At 37.2% G+C, this 17,737-nt stretch overlaps 1 protein-coding gene across 2 annotated transcripts; it reads left to right on the top strand.

Moving 5' to 3' along the window:
• The first annotated feature begins 209 nt into the window (after positions 1-209).
• FGG (fibrinogen gamma chain) lies at positions 210-8,715 on the top strand. Of its 2 annotated transcripts, XM_032148542.2 has the most exons (10): positions 210-334; positions 431-475; positions 665-848; positions 968-1,061; positions 2,668-2,798; positions 3,097-3,230; positions 4,210-4,394; positions 5,882-6,159; positions 7,794-7,963; positions 8,497-8,715. In XM_032148542.2, exons 1-10 carry the CDS (start codon positions 257-259, stop codon positions 8,509-8,511), a joined length of 1,314 nt encoding a protein of 437 aa, XP_032004433.1. In that variant the 5' UTR covers positions 210-256; the 3' UTR covers positions 8,512-8,715. The 2 variants fall into 2 exon arrangements, with proteins under 2 accessions (XP_032004433.1, XP_032004428.1); XM_032148537.1 differs by having other exon boundaries at positions 7,794-8,680.
• The last annotated feature ends 9,022 nt before the right edge of the window (positions 8,716-17,737 follow it).

The following is a 17,737-nucleotide window of genomic DNA, read 5'->3' as shown; positions in this document are numbered from 1 at the left end:
AACCTTGCGCTGGGCCAAAAAGGAGGAGCTTCAACCTGTGTGCAAAATCTGGGAACCTGACAGTATAGGTTGGGGGCCAGGATGAGGAAAAAGGAACAAGAAAGACCTCCCCACCCTTCTGGTAAGGAGGCCCCGTGATCAGCTCCAGCCACTTGCAGTCCTGGCTATCCCAGGAGCTTAAATAAAGGGACAGTTGGAGCCTGAGAAGTGACAGTGCTGACGCTACAAGGCTCGGAGCTCCGGGCACTCAGACATCATGAGTTGGTCCTTGCACCCCCGGAATTTAATTCTCTACTTCTATGCTCTTTTATTTCTCTCTTCAACATGTGTGGCAGTAAGTGTGCTCTTCACAAAACATTGTTTTAAATGGAAAGCTGGAAAACAAAACAGATAATAAACCAGTGAAATTTCTGTATTTTTTCTCTTTTAGTACGTTGCTACCAGAGACAACTGCTGCATCTTAGACGAAAGATTCGTAAGTAGTTTTTATGTTTCTCCCTTTGTGTGTGAACTGGAGAGGGGCAGAGGAATAGAAATAATTCCCTCATAAATATCATCTGGCACTTGCAGCTTTTTAAAAACATTGTCTAAGTTTTACCTATTTTTCTTAATAGATTTTAAGTGTAGCATCTGTCAACATTTTTAATCACTGTTATATTTTCAGGGTAGTTATTGTCCAACTACCTGTGGCATTGCAGATTTCCTGTCTACTTATCAAATCAAAGTAGACAAGGATCTACAGTCTTTGGAAGACATCTTACATCAAGTTGAAAACAAAACGTCAGAAGTCAAAGTGCTGATAAAAGCAATCCAACTCAGTTATAATCCTGATGAATCATCAAAACCAAGTGAGAAAATAAAGACTACTGACCAAAAAATTATAATAATAATCTGTGAAATTCTTTTGCTGTGGTTTTAGTTGTTCTATTTGCTTAAGGATTTTTATGTCTCTGATCCTATATTACAGATATGATAGACTCTGCTACTCTGAAGTCCAGGAAAATGTTAGAAGAAATTATGAAATATGAAGCATTGATTTTAACACATGACCAAAGTATTCGGTAAGGGTTTTTGTTTTAATTTTCTCTGCAAGACTGATTTAGTTTTTATTTAATATTCTATACTTGAGTGAAAGTAATTTTTAATGTGTTTTCCCCATTTATAATATCCCAGTGACATTATGCCTGACTATGCTGAGCATAGTAGAGATACAAGTTTTTAGTGCAATATAAATTATACTGGGTTATGATTGCTTATTAATAATCACATTGAAGAAAGATGTTCTAGATGTCTTCAAATGCTAGTTTGACCATATTTACTGAAAATTTTTTCCCCATCCCCCATTTATCTTACAACATAAAATCAATCTCATAGGAATTTGGGTGTTGAAAATAAAATCCTCTTTATAAAAATGTTGACAAATTGGTGGCTAAAAAAATTAGCAAGCAGAGGCATAGCAAGGATTTTGGCTCCTAAAGTAAATTATATTGAATGTGGAGCAGGAAGAAACATGTCTTGAAAGACTAAGTGTAGCAAACATTGCAAAGCTCATGTTGATCATTGCAGAATGAACCTGCATAGTCTCTTCCCTTCATTTGGAAGTGAATGTCTCTGTTAACAGCTTCTCAGGGACTCATAAACTTTCTGAACATAAGGTCTCAGATACAATTTTAACATTTTTCCCCAATTTTTTTTTCTAATTTTTTCTCAAAGCAGCTTGAGAAATTGAGATAAATAGTAGCTAGGGAGAAGTAGCCCGGGAAAGATTTCTCCTCTTTTTGCTATCAGAGGGCCCTTGTTATTATTGTTATTATTATTACTTGCATTATTATTGTCCATCATTGAAGTTGAAGGAGGTTATTGTACAGAAATTGCCTAAGACAAGGCAGAGGGAAAACGTGGACAAATAGTTTGTCTACCCTTTTTTACTTCAAAGAAAGAACAGTTTATGCATTGTAAACAGTTTTCTATCATTTTTGAATATTTACAAGCCACCCTGTAAGTAACTACAAAAGGAGGGTTTTTACTTCCCCCAGTGCATTCCCAAAGCTATGTAACCAGAAGCATTAAAGAAGAAAGGGGAAGTATCTGTTGTTTTATTTTACATACAATAACGTTCCAGATCATGTCCCTGTGTAAGTTATATTTTAGATTGAAGCTTATATGTATAGCCTCAGTAGATCCACAAGTGAAAGATATACTGCTTCAGCACGTGTGAATTACTGAACTGAGCCTTTCCTGCTTCTAAAGCATCAGGGGGTGTTCCTATTAACCAGTCTCGTCACTCTTGCAGGTTGCTATCTGCTGCCCCTTATGCATAAAGTAAAAAACAAAATGTCAATGACATTTGCTTATTGACAAGGACTTTGTTATTTGTGTTGGGAGTTGAGACAATATGCCCCATTCTAAGTAAAAAGATTCAGGTCTACATTGTATTCCTGTTTTAATTGATTTTTTGGTTTGTTTTTCTTTTTCAAAAAGTTTGTAATTTTAATTCATGTTAATTTAGTAATATAATTTTACATTTTCCCCAAGAATGGAATAATTTATCAGAAAGTAATTCTTAAGAAAATAGTTAGCAGTTTCCAAAGAAAATATAAAATTACTCTTCTGAAAGGAATACTTGTTTTTGTCTTCTTATTTTTGTTATCTTGTTTCTGTTTGTAGATTTTTGCAGGACATATATAATACAAATAATCAAAAGATTGTTAACCTGAAAGAGAAGGTAGCCCAGCTTGAAGCACAGTGCCAGGAACCTTGCAAAGACACGGTGCAAATCCATGATACCACTGGGAGAGGTAACTGATGAAGGTTATATTGGGATTAGGTTCATCAAAGTAAATAATGTAAAGGAGAAAGTATGTACTGGAATGTATAAGAATAGTTTAGAAAGTGGCTACCCATTAAGTCTAATTTCAGTTGTCTAGACCTTTCTTGAATAGCTAAAAAACAGTTTAAAAGGAACAGTGATGTGAAAAGTAAGAAAATTATTCTTGGAAAATGAAAAATTTACTACATGTTAAAAGCTATTTTTCAAGGCTGGCACAGTCTTACCTGCATTTCAAACCACAATAAAAGTTGATTCTCCTTCTCTAGATTGTCAAGACATTGCCAATAAGGGAGCTAAACAGAGCGGGCTTTACTTTATCAAACCTCTGAAAGCTAACCAGCAATTCTTAGTCTACTGTGAAATTGATGGGTCTGGAAATGGATGGACTGTGTTTCAGAAGGTAATTTTTTCCCCACCATGTGTATTTAATAAGTTCCTACATTGTTTCTGCCGTATGGCAGATACTTTTCTAAGCACCTTGTGAACCCTAGCTCATTTAATCCTAGCAATAGCCCTAAGAGGAAGGTACTTGTGTTACTCCTATTTACAGAAAAGGAAACTGAGGCACACAAGGTTAAATAACTTGCCCAAGACCACATAACTAATAAGCAACAGAGTCAGCATTTGAACCTAGGCAGTATAGTTTCAGAGTTTGTGACTTGACTCTATATTGTACTAGCACTGACTTTGTAGATTCATGGTGGCACACAATCATAGTACCACAGTGACAAAGAAAAAGAAGGAAACTCTTTTGTCAGGTAGGTCAAGACCTGAGGTTGCCCATCACAAGATGATGAAGCCCAACACCACCTCCCACCACCCCGCCACTACCACCACCCTTTCACACACCAGAGGATACACTTGGGCTGCTCCAAGGCAAGGAACCTGTGTTGCATCTGCCACTTGCTGATACCCACTAGGAATCTTGGCTCCTTTACTTTCTGTTTACCTCCCATCACTGTTACAACTGTTCCTACAGGGGGTGCTCAGAGGGAATGAATGGTGGAAGCATTAGTTGCCAGACAACAATTGAGCAATGGGTTCCATCATAAGTGTAAGAATCAGTAATATCCAGCTAGAGTTCTGAAGTCGTCTAGGTGTGTTTTTAATACTGTCACTAATTTAGAATTTATGATGTGCCAGGAGCTCTCTTAAGTATTTCTCTTATATTCTCTCTCATGATCCTTGCAGCAACCCTAAGAAGTAACCATCATTTTTCCTATTTGATACATGAGGAAACTGAGGTAGCTTGGCCAAGATCACTTAGTTGGGAATTGATAGAACTAGTGCTCCATATTTTTGACAAAATGTTGATAGCATTCTCTTTACATGCATTGATAGTCTATTTTCTCCTTTTGCCCATGCAAATGTGTAATTAGAGACTTGATGGCAGTGTGGATTTCAAGAAAAACTGGATTCAATATAAAGAAGGATTTGGACATCTGTCTCCTACTGGCACAACAGAATTTTGGCTGGGAAATGAGAAGATTCATTTGATAAGCACACAGTCTGCCATCCCATATGCATTAAGAGTGGAACTGGAAGACTGGAATGGCAGAACCAGGTACTGTTTTGAAATGACTTCTAACTTTTTATTGTAAAGATTGCCTGGAATGTGCACTTTCCAACTATCAGTAGACAATGGCAAATGCAGCCTGACAAATGCAAACAGCACATCCAGCCACCATTTTCTCCAGGAGTCAGTTTGGTTCTTGGGCAATCCAAAAAGGTAAATTCTATTCAGGATGAATCTAAGTGTATTGGTACAATCTAATTTCCCTGGAACCATTCAGAATAATAGCTAATTACTGAACCTTTAATCAGTCCCAGAAATTGAGCATAAAATTATAATTTTATCTAGTCTAAATTACTATTTCATGAAGCAGGTATTATTATTAATCCCATTTTATAGATTAACTTGCTCAAAGTCACATTGCTGATAAGTGGTAGAGGTAGAATTCGAACTCAAGTAGTTTAACTTTAGAGCCTGTCCTCTTAACAACTATCCTGGTTGAAAAGCAAATACATCCTCTTCAGACTTCCCAGTGCCTTAATGGCCATTTATTCTGTCAAACCATGAGCTACCCTAAAATTAAACCAGCTAGCTCTTTTGGTGATCTAGAGGCTTCTTTTTGCTTGAGATATTTGAAGGTTTTAAGCATTGTTACCTAATTAAAATGCAGAAAAATATCCAACCCTCTTGTTATGTTTAAGGAATAGTGAAATATGTTGTCTTCAAACACATGGATTTTTTTTTTTGTTGCTTGATTGGTTTCTAATCCAGAAAGTGCTATAGTCAGTAGACCTTCTTCTAGGAAAGGACCTTCCATTTCCCAGCTACTGGAGATTAGAAAAGAAGCTAAATATTTTCTGGAAATTTCTGTTCATTCATTAAAGCCCATCCTTTCCCCCACTCTATAGAAGTATTGCCCACTTGCACAATTTTTTCCAGGAAAGAATCTCTCTAACTCCTTCAGCTCACATGCTTTGGACCACACAGGGAAGACTTCGATTGTGTAATGCCCTCAGAAGCTCTCCTTCTTGCCACTACCACACTGATTTGAGAAAGAAAATCCTTTTAGCACCTAACCCGTCAGGTGGTATGAGTGGCTAATGGAACTGTACCTCCTTCAAGTTTTGTGCAATAATTAAGGGTCACTCACTGTCAGATAATTTCTGTGATCTATGATAATGTGTGTGCAACACATAACATTTCAATAAAAGTAGAAAATATGAAATTAGAGTCATCTACACATCTGGATTTGATCTTAGAATGAAACAAGCAAAAAAGCATTCAAGTGAGTGCAATCATTAGTTTTCACTGAGATGCTTCAAAGGCTTCTAGGCCCATCCTGGGAAGTGTTAATGAGCTGTGGACTGGTTCACATCTCTATTGCCTCTTGCCAGATTTGCAAAAAACTTTACTCAATGAGCAAATTTCAGCCTTAAGAAACAAAGTCAAAAATTTCAAGGAACTGTCCTACGAAAGAGGGAACTTCTGAGATCCCTGAGGAGGGTCAGCATGTGATGCTTGTATTTCCTTCTTCTCAGTACTGCAGACTATGCCATGTTCAAGGTGGGACCTGAAGCTGACAAGTACCGCCTAACATATGCCTACTTCGCTGGTGGAGATGCTGGAGATGCCTTTGATGGCTTTGATTTTGGCGATGATCCTAGTGACAAGTTTTTCACATCCCACAATGGCATGCAGTTCAGTACGTGGGACAATGACAATGATAAGTTTGAAGGCAACTGTGCTGAACAGGATGGATCTGGTTGGTGGATGAACAAGTGTCACGCTGGCCATCTCAATGGAGTTTATTACCAAGGTATGTTTTCTTTTCTTAGATTCCAAGTTAATGTATAGTGTATACAATTGTCATAAAAAAAAATGCATATGAAGAAATGAAGAATAATTTATAAAGATAGTACGGATTTTATCATGTTCTTTATTTCAACTAAGTTCTTTGAAACTGGAAGTGGATAATACTAAGTTCATGCCTAAAATTAGCCCCTCTAAAGAAATCCACCTGCTGCAAAATATCCAGTAGTTGGGCATTATATGCGAAACTATCACCATCATAGCTGGCACTGTGGGCTGTGGTATCTCCTTTAGACATACCACATATGTGGTCTGGATGGATTAACATTACTATACGGATGCTTGTTGACACATTAACCTGGCTTCCCATGAGCTTTGTGTCAGATACACACAGTGAGCACGTGTTTGGAGGAACAGAATAAAGAGCAGGCAAGTACTGGTAAGGGCAGGAGTTTGTGAAAGCTTGAGAGAAGAGACCAGTCTGAGGATAGTAGACACTTATTTTAGGATGGGGGTTGGATGAGGAGGCTATGGTTTGCTATAAGCCTGGAATGGTTTGGAACACTGGTTTCACTCACCTACCCAGCAGTTATGTGTGGGGAAGCCTTACCGATGCTAAAGGATCCATGTTACAATAATGGCATTATTTGGAAATCCCAGTGGTATTCCATGAATAAAACCACTATGAAGATAATCCCACTCAACAGACTCTCCATTGGAGAAGGGCAGCAACACCACCTGGGGAAAGCCAAACAGTCAGACCAGACCTGTTTAGCATCAGTAGGGCTTGCCCACCATATCTGCTGGGTAGATGAGTGAAACCAGTGTTCCAAACCATTCCAGGCTTGTAGCAAACCATATTCTCCTCATCTACCAAGATGAGCAACCTTACCTCCTGATGTCCTAGCCAATCACCAACTAGGAAACTTTGCAAAGTTTATTTAAAGTAACTGTTTGGTTTTCACAACATTTTTAAATTGGAGAAACATAACTTATCTTTGCACTCACAAACCATATAATGAGAAGAAACTCTAAGGGAAAATGCTTGATCTGTGTGACCCGGGGAGCCATGCCAGAGCTGTAGTTCATGCCAGTGCTGTGCTCTGACAAGCCTTTTACAGAATTACACGAGAACTGCTTCCCTAGGACAAGGAGAAGGCAAATCAACAGAGGCTGCACTTTATAATGGAGACATAAAATAACATGCCAGAACCATTTCCTAAAGCTCCTCAATCAACCAATAAAATTGTGCTTTCAAATAACCTGAGATGACCTCATCGGGAATTTTGTGGCTCCTTCTCTTCTAACCTGCCTGAGGAAAGATGGTCCGCAGTAGCTGAGCCCAGGATGGATAAGCTTAGGGAAAGAGGCCAATTAGGGAACTTTGGGTTTCTAGCCCTACTAGTAGTGAATAAATTTAAAGTGTGGATGTGACCATGAGTCACAGCACAGATGTTGTTTAATAATATGTTTATTTTATAAATTGATATTTTAGGAATCTTTGGGGATATTTTCAGTTAGCAGATAATGCTATAAATTTTATGTAACTGGCAATGCACTTCGTAATAGACAGCTCTTCATAGACTAGCAGAGGTAAAAAGATTCCAGAATAATGATATGTACATCTACAACTTGTTTTAGGTGGCACTTACTCAAAAGCATCTACTCCTAATGGTTATGATAATGGCATTATTTGGGCCACTTGGAAAACCCGGTGGTATTCCATGAAGAAAACCACTATGAAGATAATCCCATTCAACAGACTCACCATTGGAGAAGGACAGCAACACCACCTGGGGGGAGCCAAAAAGGTCAGACCAGAGCACCCTGTGGAAACAGAATATGACCCTGAGGATGATTTTTAGAAAATTACCTGCTAATTTCTATTGACCCACAAAGTTTCAGAAATTCTCTGAAAGTTTCTTCCTATTTTCTCTGACTATATTTATTGATTTCAAGTCTTCTATTAAAGATATTTAGCCTTCAATGGAAATTAAAACTCATTTAGGACTGTATTTCCAAATTACTGACATCAGAGTTATTTAAAAATTGTTTATTTGAGGAGACAATATTTCAACTTTGTTCCTAAATATATAATAATAAAATGATTGACTTTATTTGCATTTTTATGACCACTTGTCATTTATTTTGTCTTGGTAAATTATTTTTATTATATCAAATATTTTAGTATGTACTTAATAAAATAGGAGAACATTTTAGAGTCTCAAATTCCCAGGTATTTTCCTTGTTTATTACCCCTAAATCATTCCTATTTAATTCTTCTTTTTAAATGGAGAAAATTATATCTTTTTAATATGGTTTTTGTTTTGTTATATATTCACAGGCTGGAGACGTTTAAAAGACCGTTTCAAAAGAGATTTACTTTTTTGAAGGACTTTATCTGAACAGAGAGATATAATATTTTTCCTATTGGACAATGGACTTGCAAAGCTTCACTTCATTTTAAGAGCAAAAGACCCCATGTTGAAAACTCCATAACAGTTTTATGCTGATGATAATTTATCTACATGCATTTCAATAAACCTTTTGTTTCCTAAGACTAGATACATGGTACCTTTATTAACCATTAAAAGCCACCACTTTTTGCCAATTTACTAATTACAATTGGGCAACCATCAGTAGTAATTGAGTCCTCATTTTATGCTCAATGTTATGCCTAACTCTTTGGGAGTTACAAAGGAAACAGCAATTATGGCTTTTGCCCTCTAGGAGATATAGGACAAATACAGGAAAATACAGCAACCCAAACTGACAATATTCTATACAAGAACATAATCACTAAGCAGGAGTCACAGCCACACAACTAAGATGCATGGTATCCAAAGTGCAGCTGGAGACAGGAAAGCTGCTTGGGGAGTGTCCCAGCAGAACCTTTTAGCTCCAAACACCTGTGGTGGGACCTGACACTCTGAGAGGACTACAACTCAGAGCAGAGAACTTTAGGGAGCTATTTGCCCTATCCCTCACTAGTCATGAGGTGAGCTGAATGGAACCATCTCTTCCTTCTGATTCAGGGATATTGACTTTTTAGCAGCCTGAGTTCAGGTTCATTTGCCAACTTTCTAAGGAATAGCTAAATCTACATAACTTAGCAAAAGGCTGATTGTGGGAAGTAATTGGCTAATTTTATGAGAGGTGGGTCTGGTTATTCCAAAGTCCTGAGCTTTGGCTTTGCACTGTCTTTCTTTCCACATTTATTTCTTCTTTCCTTTCCTTTTTTTTTTTTAGAGATAGGGTCTCACTCTGTCACCCAGTCTGGAATGCAGTGGCACAATAATAGCTCACTGCAGCCAGCTTTGAACTCCTGGGCTCAAGTGATCCTCCTTCCTCAGCCTCCTGAGTAGCTGCGACTACCACAGTGCACCATCACACCTGGCTAATTTTTTTTTTAATTTTTATTTTTGTAGATAAAGAGTCTCACTATGTTGCCCAGGCTGGTCTCAAATGCCTGGCCTCAAGTGATCCTCCTGCCTCGGCCTCCCAAAGTGCTGGGATTACAGGCATGAGCTACCATGCCAGGCCCACAATTTCCTTCTTAATCTTTTCACTTTCTTGTTATCAGGAGTGCTGAATTTAAGATATCCTATTGAGGAGATAAAAACAGTAAATCAGCTTCTAGATATACAACCAAAGACATGGGAGGCTTTGGAAAACAGAAACATCGATTCATTGTTTGCAGCCTTCATATATACGTGTATGCATGAAGCATTTATTCAATTAACATCTATTGAATGCCTTCCTTGTGGTAGCCATTGTGTTGGATTTGGGAATATAGTACATGGTATGCTTAGTATTCTCTACTCTCCCAAACCTGTTCTATTCCATCCAGTCCTCAAATGCAAAAAAAAAAAAAAAAACAGTGACTCATCCTCCAATCTTCCTCCCCATATCCAATTTCTACCTCCCCATATACAATTACTCATCAAGCCTGCTGAATTCACCTCCTAAATATTTATCATATTCACTTTTTTCCTCTATACCGATTCTCACCATTGTAGCTGAGATACACATCTCTTGCCAGGATAAGGGCAATCACCCACTTCCTGTTCCCTTTCTTACATCCAGCCTCACCTGCTACCATCTCATCCTCCTCCAAACCACTTCTAAACCCAGAATGCGCACAGTTTATCCTTTGTGAACCTATAAAATCCTTTGTGTGAGCAATTTGGTCATAGCTATGAAGAGATATACAAATATTCATGAGTTTTCATGCAATATCACTCTAGTGATTTATCCCAAGAAAATCATTTTTTAAAAAGAAAATAGTTATATACAGAAATAAAAATATAGATGTAAATTTCATATTAGCAGGAAATTAAGAAAATATTTAACAATGGAAGAATGGACAGGCAAGATAGTTTATTAGTAAATAAAATAGATAATAATGATTATATAAGCACAATTGCTTTTTATGAATATGGAAATATTTACAAAATAAGTGAAATATTAAGATGTAAGAATAATTCTAAAATAAAAATTATGTAAAGTTATATATACATATATTTTATGAACAAAATATAATCTTGACATATATCCTTATTTGTACATACTTGTTCTCCTCTCAACCAATCCACAATATATAATAACATGAAAATTCTAAAACATGGCTGGACATGATGGCTCAAGCTTGTAATCTCAGCATTTGGGAGGCCAAAGTGGGAAGATCACTTGAGCCCAGGAGTTTGAGACCAGCCTGGGCGACATGGTAAAACCGTCTCCATAAAAAATACCAAAAAAAAGTTAGCCAGGCCTGATGGTGCACACCCGTAGTCATAGCTACCAGGAAAACTGAGGTGGGAGGATCACTCAAGCCTGGGGAATTGAGTCTGCAGTGAGCCGTGATTGTGCCGCTGCACTCCAACCTGGGCAACAGAGTGAGTGAGACCTTGTCTCAAAAACAAAAAAATACTAAAACACAAAATAAATATAAAGAAGTCTAAAGATTCCTGATGTCTCCCATGATTACTTGTCCAATGCTTCTTCTGAAATATCAAATATAGCATTCTTTCAAAAACATTTAGGAGTCTCCTGATTTTTGTAGGTATCCTGAGTACGAGCTTGATCTGCATGTTGAATAATCCAGCATTCATTGGTAGAAAGGGGCTACTAACTTTTTCTTTAGGTATCTCTGCGTTGTTTGGCTTGTTATAATGAGTACATACTAATTTTGTGGTTCACTTAGCAACCCAGTGAAGCAGAGACAAAAAAAAGAATTTCAAAATTCTACTTGTTTAGTTATTAATACCCAGCGGTGAGCACTGAAAGGCTACAGTAAGAACTAAAGCATGAAAAACGCTTCTAGACTCATTTGCATCATGTCTCCTCAAATAAAGTGGCAATTGAAAGGGTTATGTTGAGAAATCAACCAAAAAACCTTTTAAGAGAAAAAAAGAGTTTGGGGTCTTCCAGAGACAGATTATATATTCTTTTCACAGCTCAAATCACAGGAGACTATTGCTAAGCCCTCCTCTTTATTTTCCTGGACACAGAAAAACTCTAGTCACTGAAAAGTAGCCAGGCGAAGTGCAAAGCAGATGTGTAGTGTCTTACACCGTGACAAACCTACGGAAGGAAGCTTCTACAAAGGAAGATATCAGGTGTAGTGATACTGTGACTTCAAACCATACAACTACAGAGCAGACTTCTTGAATCAATAGAGAGGGGTGATGACTTACTGACCAAATACCAAGATTTTAAAATATACCTGTGAAGATTCTGTTTCATACCTGTGGGTGGGTTGAAAGTGAGCGAGAAATGAAAAAATAAATGTATGGACAGCATAGTTGAAATCTTTCCAAGATCCAAAATTGTTTTGCTCTGATTCTAATTAGTATAAACTAGCCAAGGTATTTGTAATAGATAGCTTCAGTTTATTCAGATGAAAAGGGTGAAAACAAAATACACATTTAACCCTGTGGGAAATATGTGTACCTGTTGATTTCTTATCACTTTGATGTAGCTCAAAGAGGGAGAAAAAGTTAAAGATAGTAAGATGAGGCAAAGTGGATGGAAAATAATAAGCTGCTTTGGGAGGCCGAGGTGGGCAGATCACAAAATCAAGAGATCAAGACCATTCTGGCCAACATGGTGAAACCCCACCTCTACTAAAAAATACCAAAAAATTAGCTGGGCGTGGTGGTGCACACCTGTAGTCCCAGCTACTTGGGAGGCTGAGCCAGGAGAATCACTTGAACCCAGTAGGTGGAGGTTGCAGTGAGCCAAGATCGCACTCCAGCCTGGGCAACAGAGGGAGACTCCATCTCAAAATAAATAAATAAATAAGTTGGTGAAAGAGACCAAGAGTGCGGGAAAGACTACGTTTCATTTATCTCTTTGTGTTTGTGCATGCGTGTGTGTGTGTGTGTGTGTGTGTGTGTATGCATGCAGAGACAGAAGTTGAGTTACCACACTCCCAGTACATCATTCTCATTGCTCTGTGCTGGGTCACTCTGTTGACTGATTGATTCTCATTTATTCACATTTCCTTTTTGTTCCATCTTCCCCTTAATAAACAATCACCTTAATAGGTTTGATGTTTGTTTCTTTATTTGTATGCATTCTTATAAATCATGGTTTTTTGTGTGTGTATGTATTTTTAAATTATGCAAATGACATTATGCTATAAGTTAGTGTTACTTAGAATACTGGTCCCGAAACTTCTGTTACTCTTCTGCACTAAGTACAAAAATTGAGAATTAGCATGAAGAAACTGTTTCCTATTTATATTTGTTCTGATTATACTTATTGAGATGGAATTTTATATCTTTCAAATCACATAATAAAAATATGGGCCTATATTTTGAATATTATTATTTTTTAACATTTCATTTTTTTAGTAATTATTTTTATTGTATTCTATAAAAACCTGGTCTGTGGCTAATTAGAATTTTAATAAAACTAGTCCTTCACCACAAATCCTTTGACAATCACTGCTGCAGTCTTCATCATACTTATTACTTTTTTATTTCAGCATTGTGTTTTTAAGATCTATCCATGTATGAATTTGTGGTTTGAAAGCAGAATGAAAAGAAAAAAAAAGATCTATCTACAATCTGAGTATTTCATAATTTTCCTTGATTTCCTTTTGAACCCAAGGGTTATGAAGTGAACACTTTTTGGTTCTAAAGTTTATGAGTTTTTCAACTGTCTATTTTTAATTATTATCTAAATTTATTGCATTATAATCAGAGAACATAGTTTTGATGATATTGATTCTCAGGAAAGAGATTTCACAAATTATTTTGGCACAAATGTTTGTTACAGAATTAACTCACCTCATAAAAGTGTACATCAATTGTAATTATTCTCCACTAATGATCTATATACTGGAAGCCTGTTAATAATTTTTGCTTTAAGAAGGAAAAAAACACCAGGTGTGGTGGCTCACACTTATGATCCCAGCACTTTGGGAGGCCAAGGCAGGAGGATCACTTGAGCCCAGGAGTTCCAGATCATTCTGGGCAACATTGAGAAACCCCATCTATACAGAAAAATTCAAAAATTAGCTGGGAGTGGTGTGGTGCCACCTACTCAGGAGGCTGAAGCAGGAAGATCATTTAAGCCCAGGAAGCCAAAGCTGCTGTGAGCCGTGATTGCACCACTGCACTCCAGCCTAAGCAACAGCACGAAACCCTGTCTCAAAATAAAAAAATTTAAAAAAATTAAAAAAAAAGAAGGGGCCGGGCGTGGTGGCTCACGCCTGTAATCCCAGTGCTTTGGGAGGCTAAGGAGGGTGGATCACAAGGTCAGGAGTTCAAGAACAGCCTGGGCAACATGGTGAAACCCCATTTCTATTAAAATATGCAAAAATTAGCTGGGCAATATGGTGAAGCCCCATTTCTATTATAAAATACAAAAATTAGTCGGGCATGGTGGTGCATGCCTGTCTCAGCTAATCAGGAGGCTGAGGCAGGAGAATCGCTTGAACCCGGGAGGTTGCAGCGAGCCGAGGTCACGCCACTGCACTCCAGCCTGGGCGACAGAGTGAGACTCTGTCTCAAAAAAAAAAAAAAAGTAGTTAAAAGATAGACTAATGGTTATCATAAACATGAGCTTTGTCCCAAATTGTACTGTTGCCATTGGCTCATTCTGGGCATTGATGGTAGGCTCGACCATGGCTTACAGAACATTGCTCTGTAGCAACCTGGAAGGCTTTCTGGGAAGGGTAGCTGGCACAATTTTAAGCTCTTGCTCACCTCAATTTCATTGGGGAATATTAGAAGGAAGACATAGTGGTAAATCAGGATCATGACATTTAATCACATCTACAGCTGGGTCAAAAATGTGTTTCCCAATCCAAAATCCAGTATCCTTGGCCCTCACTCCTATTTCCCAGATCCTCACCCAGATTTTCTTCTACTGGCAACTTTAAAGCATGAGGTGAACTGAGGCAAGTAGAGAATCCTCACTAAATAAATCTAAATGTTGACTCTACTTAGATAAACAGAGTAGGGCAGATTCCACTCTGTTATGAAAGTGGCTTCTTTGAAATATTTAGGGACAAATAGTTAAAATGTGACATTAAGACAATATGACCTAACATTTAAGAGACCTTGGACTGGAAATGTTTTCCTTCATAATTTGTTCTCCTTACATCACAAAGCTGTGGTAAGGGTCAAGTGAGATAATATGTGTAACTGTTTCAGAGACAATAAAACAAATTTTTTTTTTTACTCTTGTTGTTTTTTTACTCCTAAGATTGGTATTGCTGTGTGGGGTTTGAATTATGTTAAGTTTCTAAATGTAATTTTAAAACTTTAATATTTGCTTGCTTTTGCTTTCAAATAAAGCTTTAATTTTGGAATCATGTTTTTATTTGCAGAAAATGTGTAAAGGTACTATACAGAGTTCACTAGACTATCACCTAGTTCTCTTTCTTCCTTCTACCCTCCTTCCTTCCTTCCTTCCTTCCTTCCTTTTCTTTCTTTCTTTCTGAGTCTCACTCTGTTGTCCAGGCTGGAGTACAGTGGTATGATCTCTGCTCACTGCAACCTCCACCTCCCAGGCTCAAGTGATTCTGCTGCCTCAGCCTCCCGAGTAGCTGGGATTACAGGCGCCCGCCACCACGCCTGGCTAAGTTTTGTATTTTTATAGAGACAAGGTTTCATCATGTTGGCCACGCTGGTCTTGAACTCCTGACCTCAGGTGATGTGCCCACCTCGGCCTCCTAAAGTGCTGGGATTACAGGCATGAGCCACCATGCCTGGCCCCAACAGGCATGAGCCACTGCACCTGGCCCCAGTTACAGGGGTGAGCCACTGCGCCCTGCCCCAGTTTTCTTTAACGTTAGTGTCTTACATTACTATAGTACATTCGTCAAAACTAAGAAACCAACTCAGGTACCTTGCTACTGTGTAACTTTCACATTTTATTCAGATTTCAACAATTTTTACACTACTGTCCCTTTTCTGTCCAGGATCCCATCCAAATCCACATTACCTTTAGTTGTCACATCTCCTTGATCACCTCTGGTTCCCCGTTTCTTAGTCTTTCTTTGTCGTTTCACAACCTTCACAAATTAAGGAAGTCTGTTCTGGTGTACCAGTCATGAATTTTGTAAAATGTCCCTCAATTTAGGTTTCTCTGCTGTTTTTCTTAGTAACTTTTTGTCAAATTTTATCTAAGTAAAATTTTTATGTAAAACCTTCCATTAATATAGGGCCCAATAAATACCACGGATAATTGTATGGATCTTGGTAATTGACTTACCCCTTTTTTCCATATAATTCCTGGTTTGCAGAAATTCCACATGCCTTGCAGATGATATTTCTCCAATTTTTAACATGTCACTGTTAAACCAACACCAACCGATAGATTTTGTTTGCCAATCTTTAATACAAGAACCACAGTAAAACCATCGAGCAATGTGCTGAGTATCACGGATTTAATAGATACGATGTGAGAATGAATCCATGTTGTTGATATTAATACATCAATTGATTATCTGTATAATGGCTTTACTTTTCAAAACTAGCATTTAAGTTTTAATACATGTTAAGTGCCAAAAATTAGTAAATCTAGATCAAGCACATTATAGGTAAGATAAATTAATCTTGAAAAATGAATTATGTAATTGATACTGCAGTTAAACATGAAAAGAGATAAAACAGTAAAAAAACCTCAAAGACTCTACTTTCACCTCTCTCTCCTTCTCCACACACACACACACACACACACACACACTCTCTCTCTCTCTCTCTCTCTCTCTCATAACTACTTAATGAGAACTTGATTAAAAGTGCTTAAGAAAAGACCATGAAAATTATGCCTAAGGATAAAAACAGAATTATTATTATATTATTGGAACAGAATAGATTTTAATCTCAAAAATGATAAAAAGTTATTCAATTAAGTGGCCATTAATCTAAAGTCAGTTCAACTACAAAAAATAAGGTGGGTGTCTTTCCTGAATAAAGAGATTAAAGAGAAATACAGTGTGATGGAATAAATCAAGATCACTAAAAGCTCTTTTTATTTTCCTCCTCACTTTCTTAAGTGCAACTCAGAATCACTTCTGGGTATTAAGGAAATTCCTATTTTATCTTTGCAGCTGTAATTTCTGGGGAAACCATTTGAGGTCAGAAAATTGATGAGTTCTGAAAATAAACATTAAACACTCCATTAGTCACACTTACATAGGTCATCCTACCAGTTCATTTACCTTTCACAGTAAGCAGCTTGGTAAAGACAAACTTTTGCAATACCCTTGAGATGCACAAGACAAATAGAGAAAATAAGATACACAAATTGGTAATCCCAGCTACTCAGGCAGCTGAGGTGAGATGATCCCTTGAGCCCAAGGAGTTCAGGCTGCAGTAAGCCATGATTGTGCCACTACACTCCAGCTTGGGCAACAGAGCAAGACCCTGTCTCTAAAAAAAAAACAAAAAAGAAAAATAAAAAACTACAGAAAGTTAAATAGCTTTGCGAATGTTGTCCAGTGAATTCATTACAGATCAGACTGTATTTATAAATGCCAAAATCTTGTAAATTTTTATAATTTAGTCATTTCAAAATTTAGAAAATAATTTTAGTACTTTCCAAGAATGCACTTAATATTGTTTTAACAAAATAGTTCCTGTCAGAGTACCATTATCTTCTTGTTATTAGGATACCAAATGTCTTTGGAAAGAATGTACAGATTCATGTAGATTTTTATGATAGATGACACAAGAATTTTTCAGAAACATCTTGTATTTTGAGACCTGAATTAAATCTGACTTTTTAAGAAATATCTCACACAAACAAAACAAAAAGCAATACGTAAGTGATATATCACTCTCTGCTGTGTGTTCTAACAGAACTCAGCATATAGCTTACAGATTTTTTCCATTGTCTTACATTAGATTAAACCATATAAAACTGCAGATATTATTGTTTTGACCTACAAAAATGTCAAGTTTACATAGTTTAACTTAATTCTCAGCTGCATAACGTATTTGACTTGCTTGCCAATTGTAAGCAACTTGAAGGTAAAAGACTATACATTATTTGCCTTTTTATCTTAAGCACATAGTATGCGGGACTAGAGAAATAATATACATAGGATAAATGATTGCTAAATT

This window comes from Hylobates moloch, unplaced genomic scaffold (assembly GCF_009828535.3).
Source record: "Hylobates moloch isolate HMO894 unplaced genomic scaffold, HMol_V3 SCAFFOLD_3, whole genome shotgun sequence".
Taxonomy (NCBI): Eukaryota; Metazoa; Chordata; class Mammalia; order Primates; family Hylobatidae; genus Hylobates; species Hylobates moloch.
The sequence above is the reverse complement of the archived record's forward strand: the minus strand, read 5'-3'. Positions and strand labels throughout refer to the sequence as shown.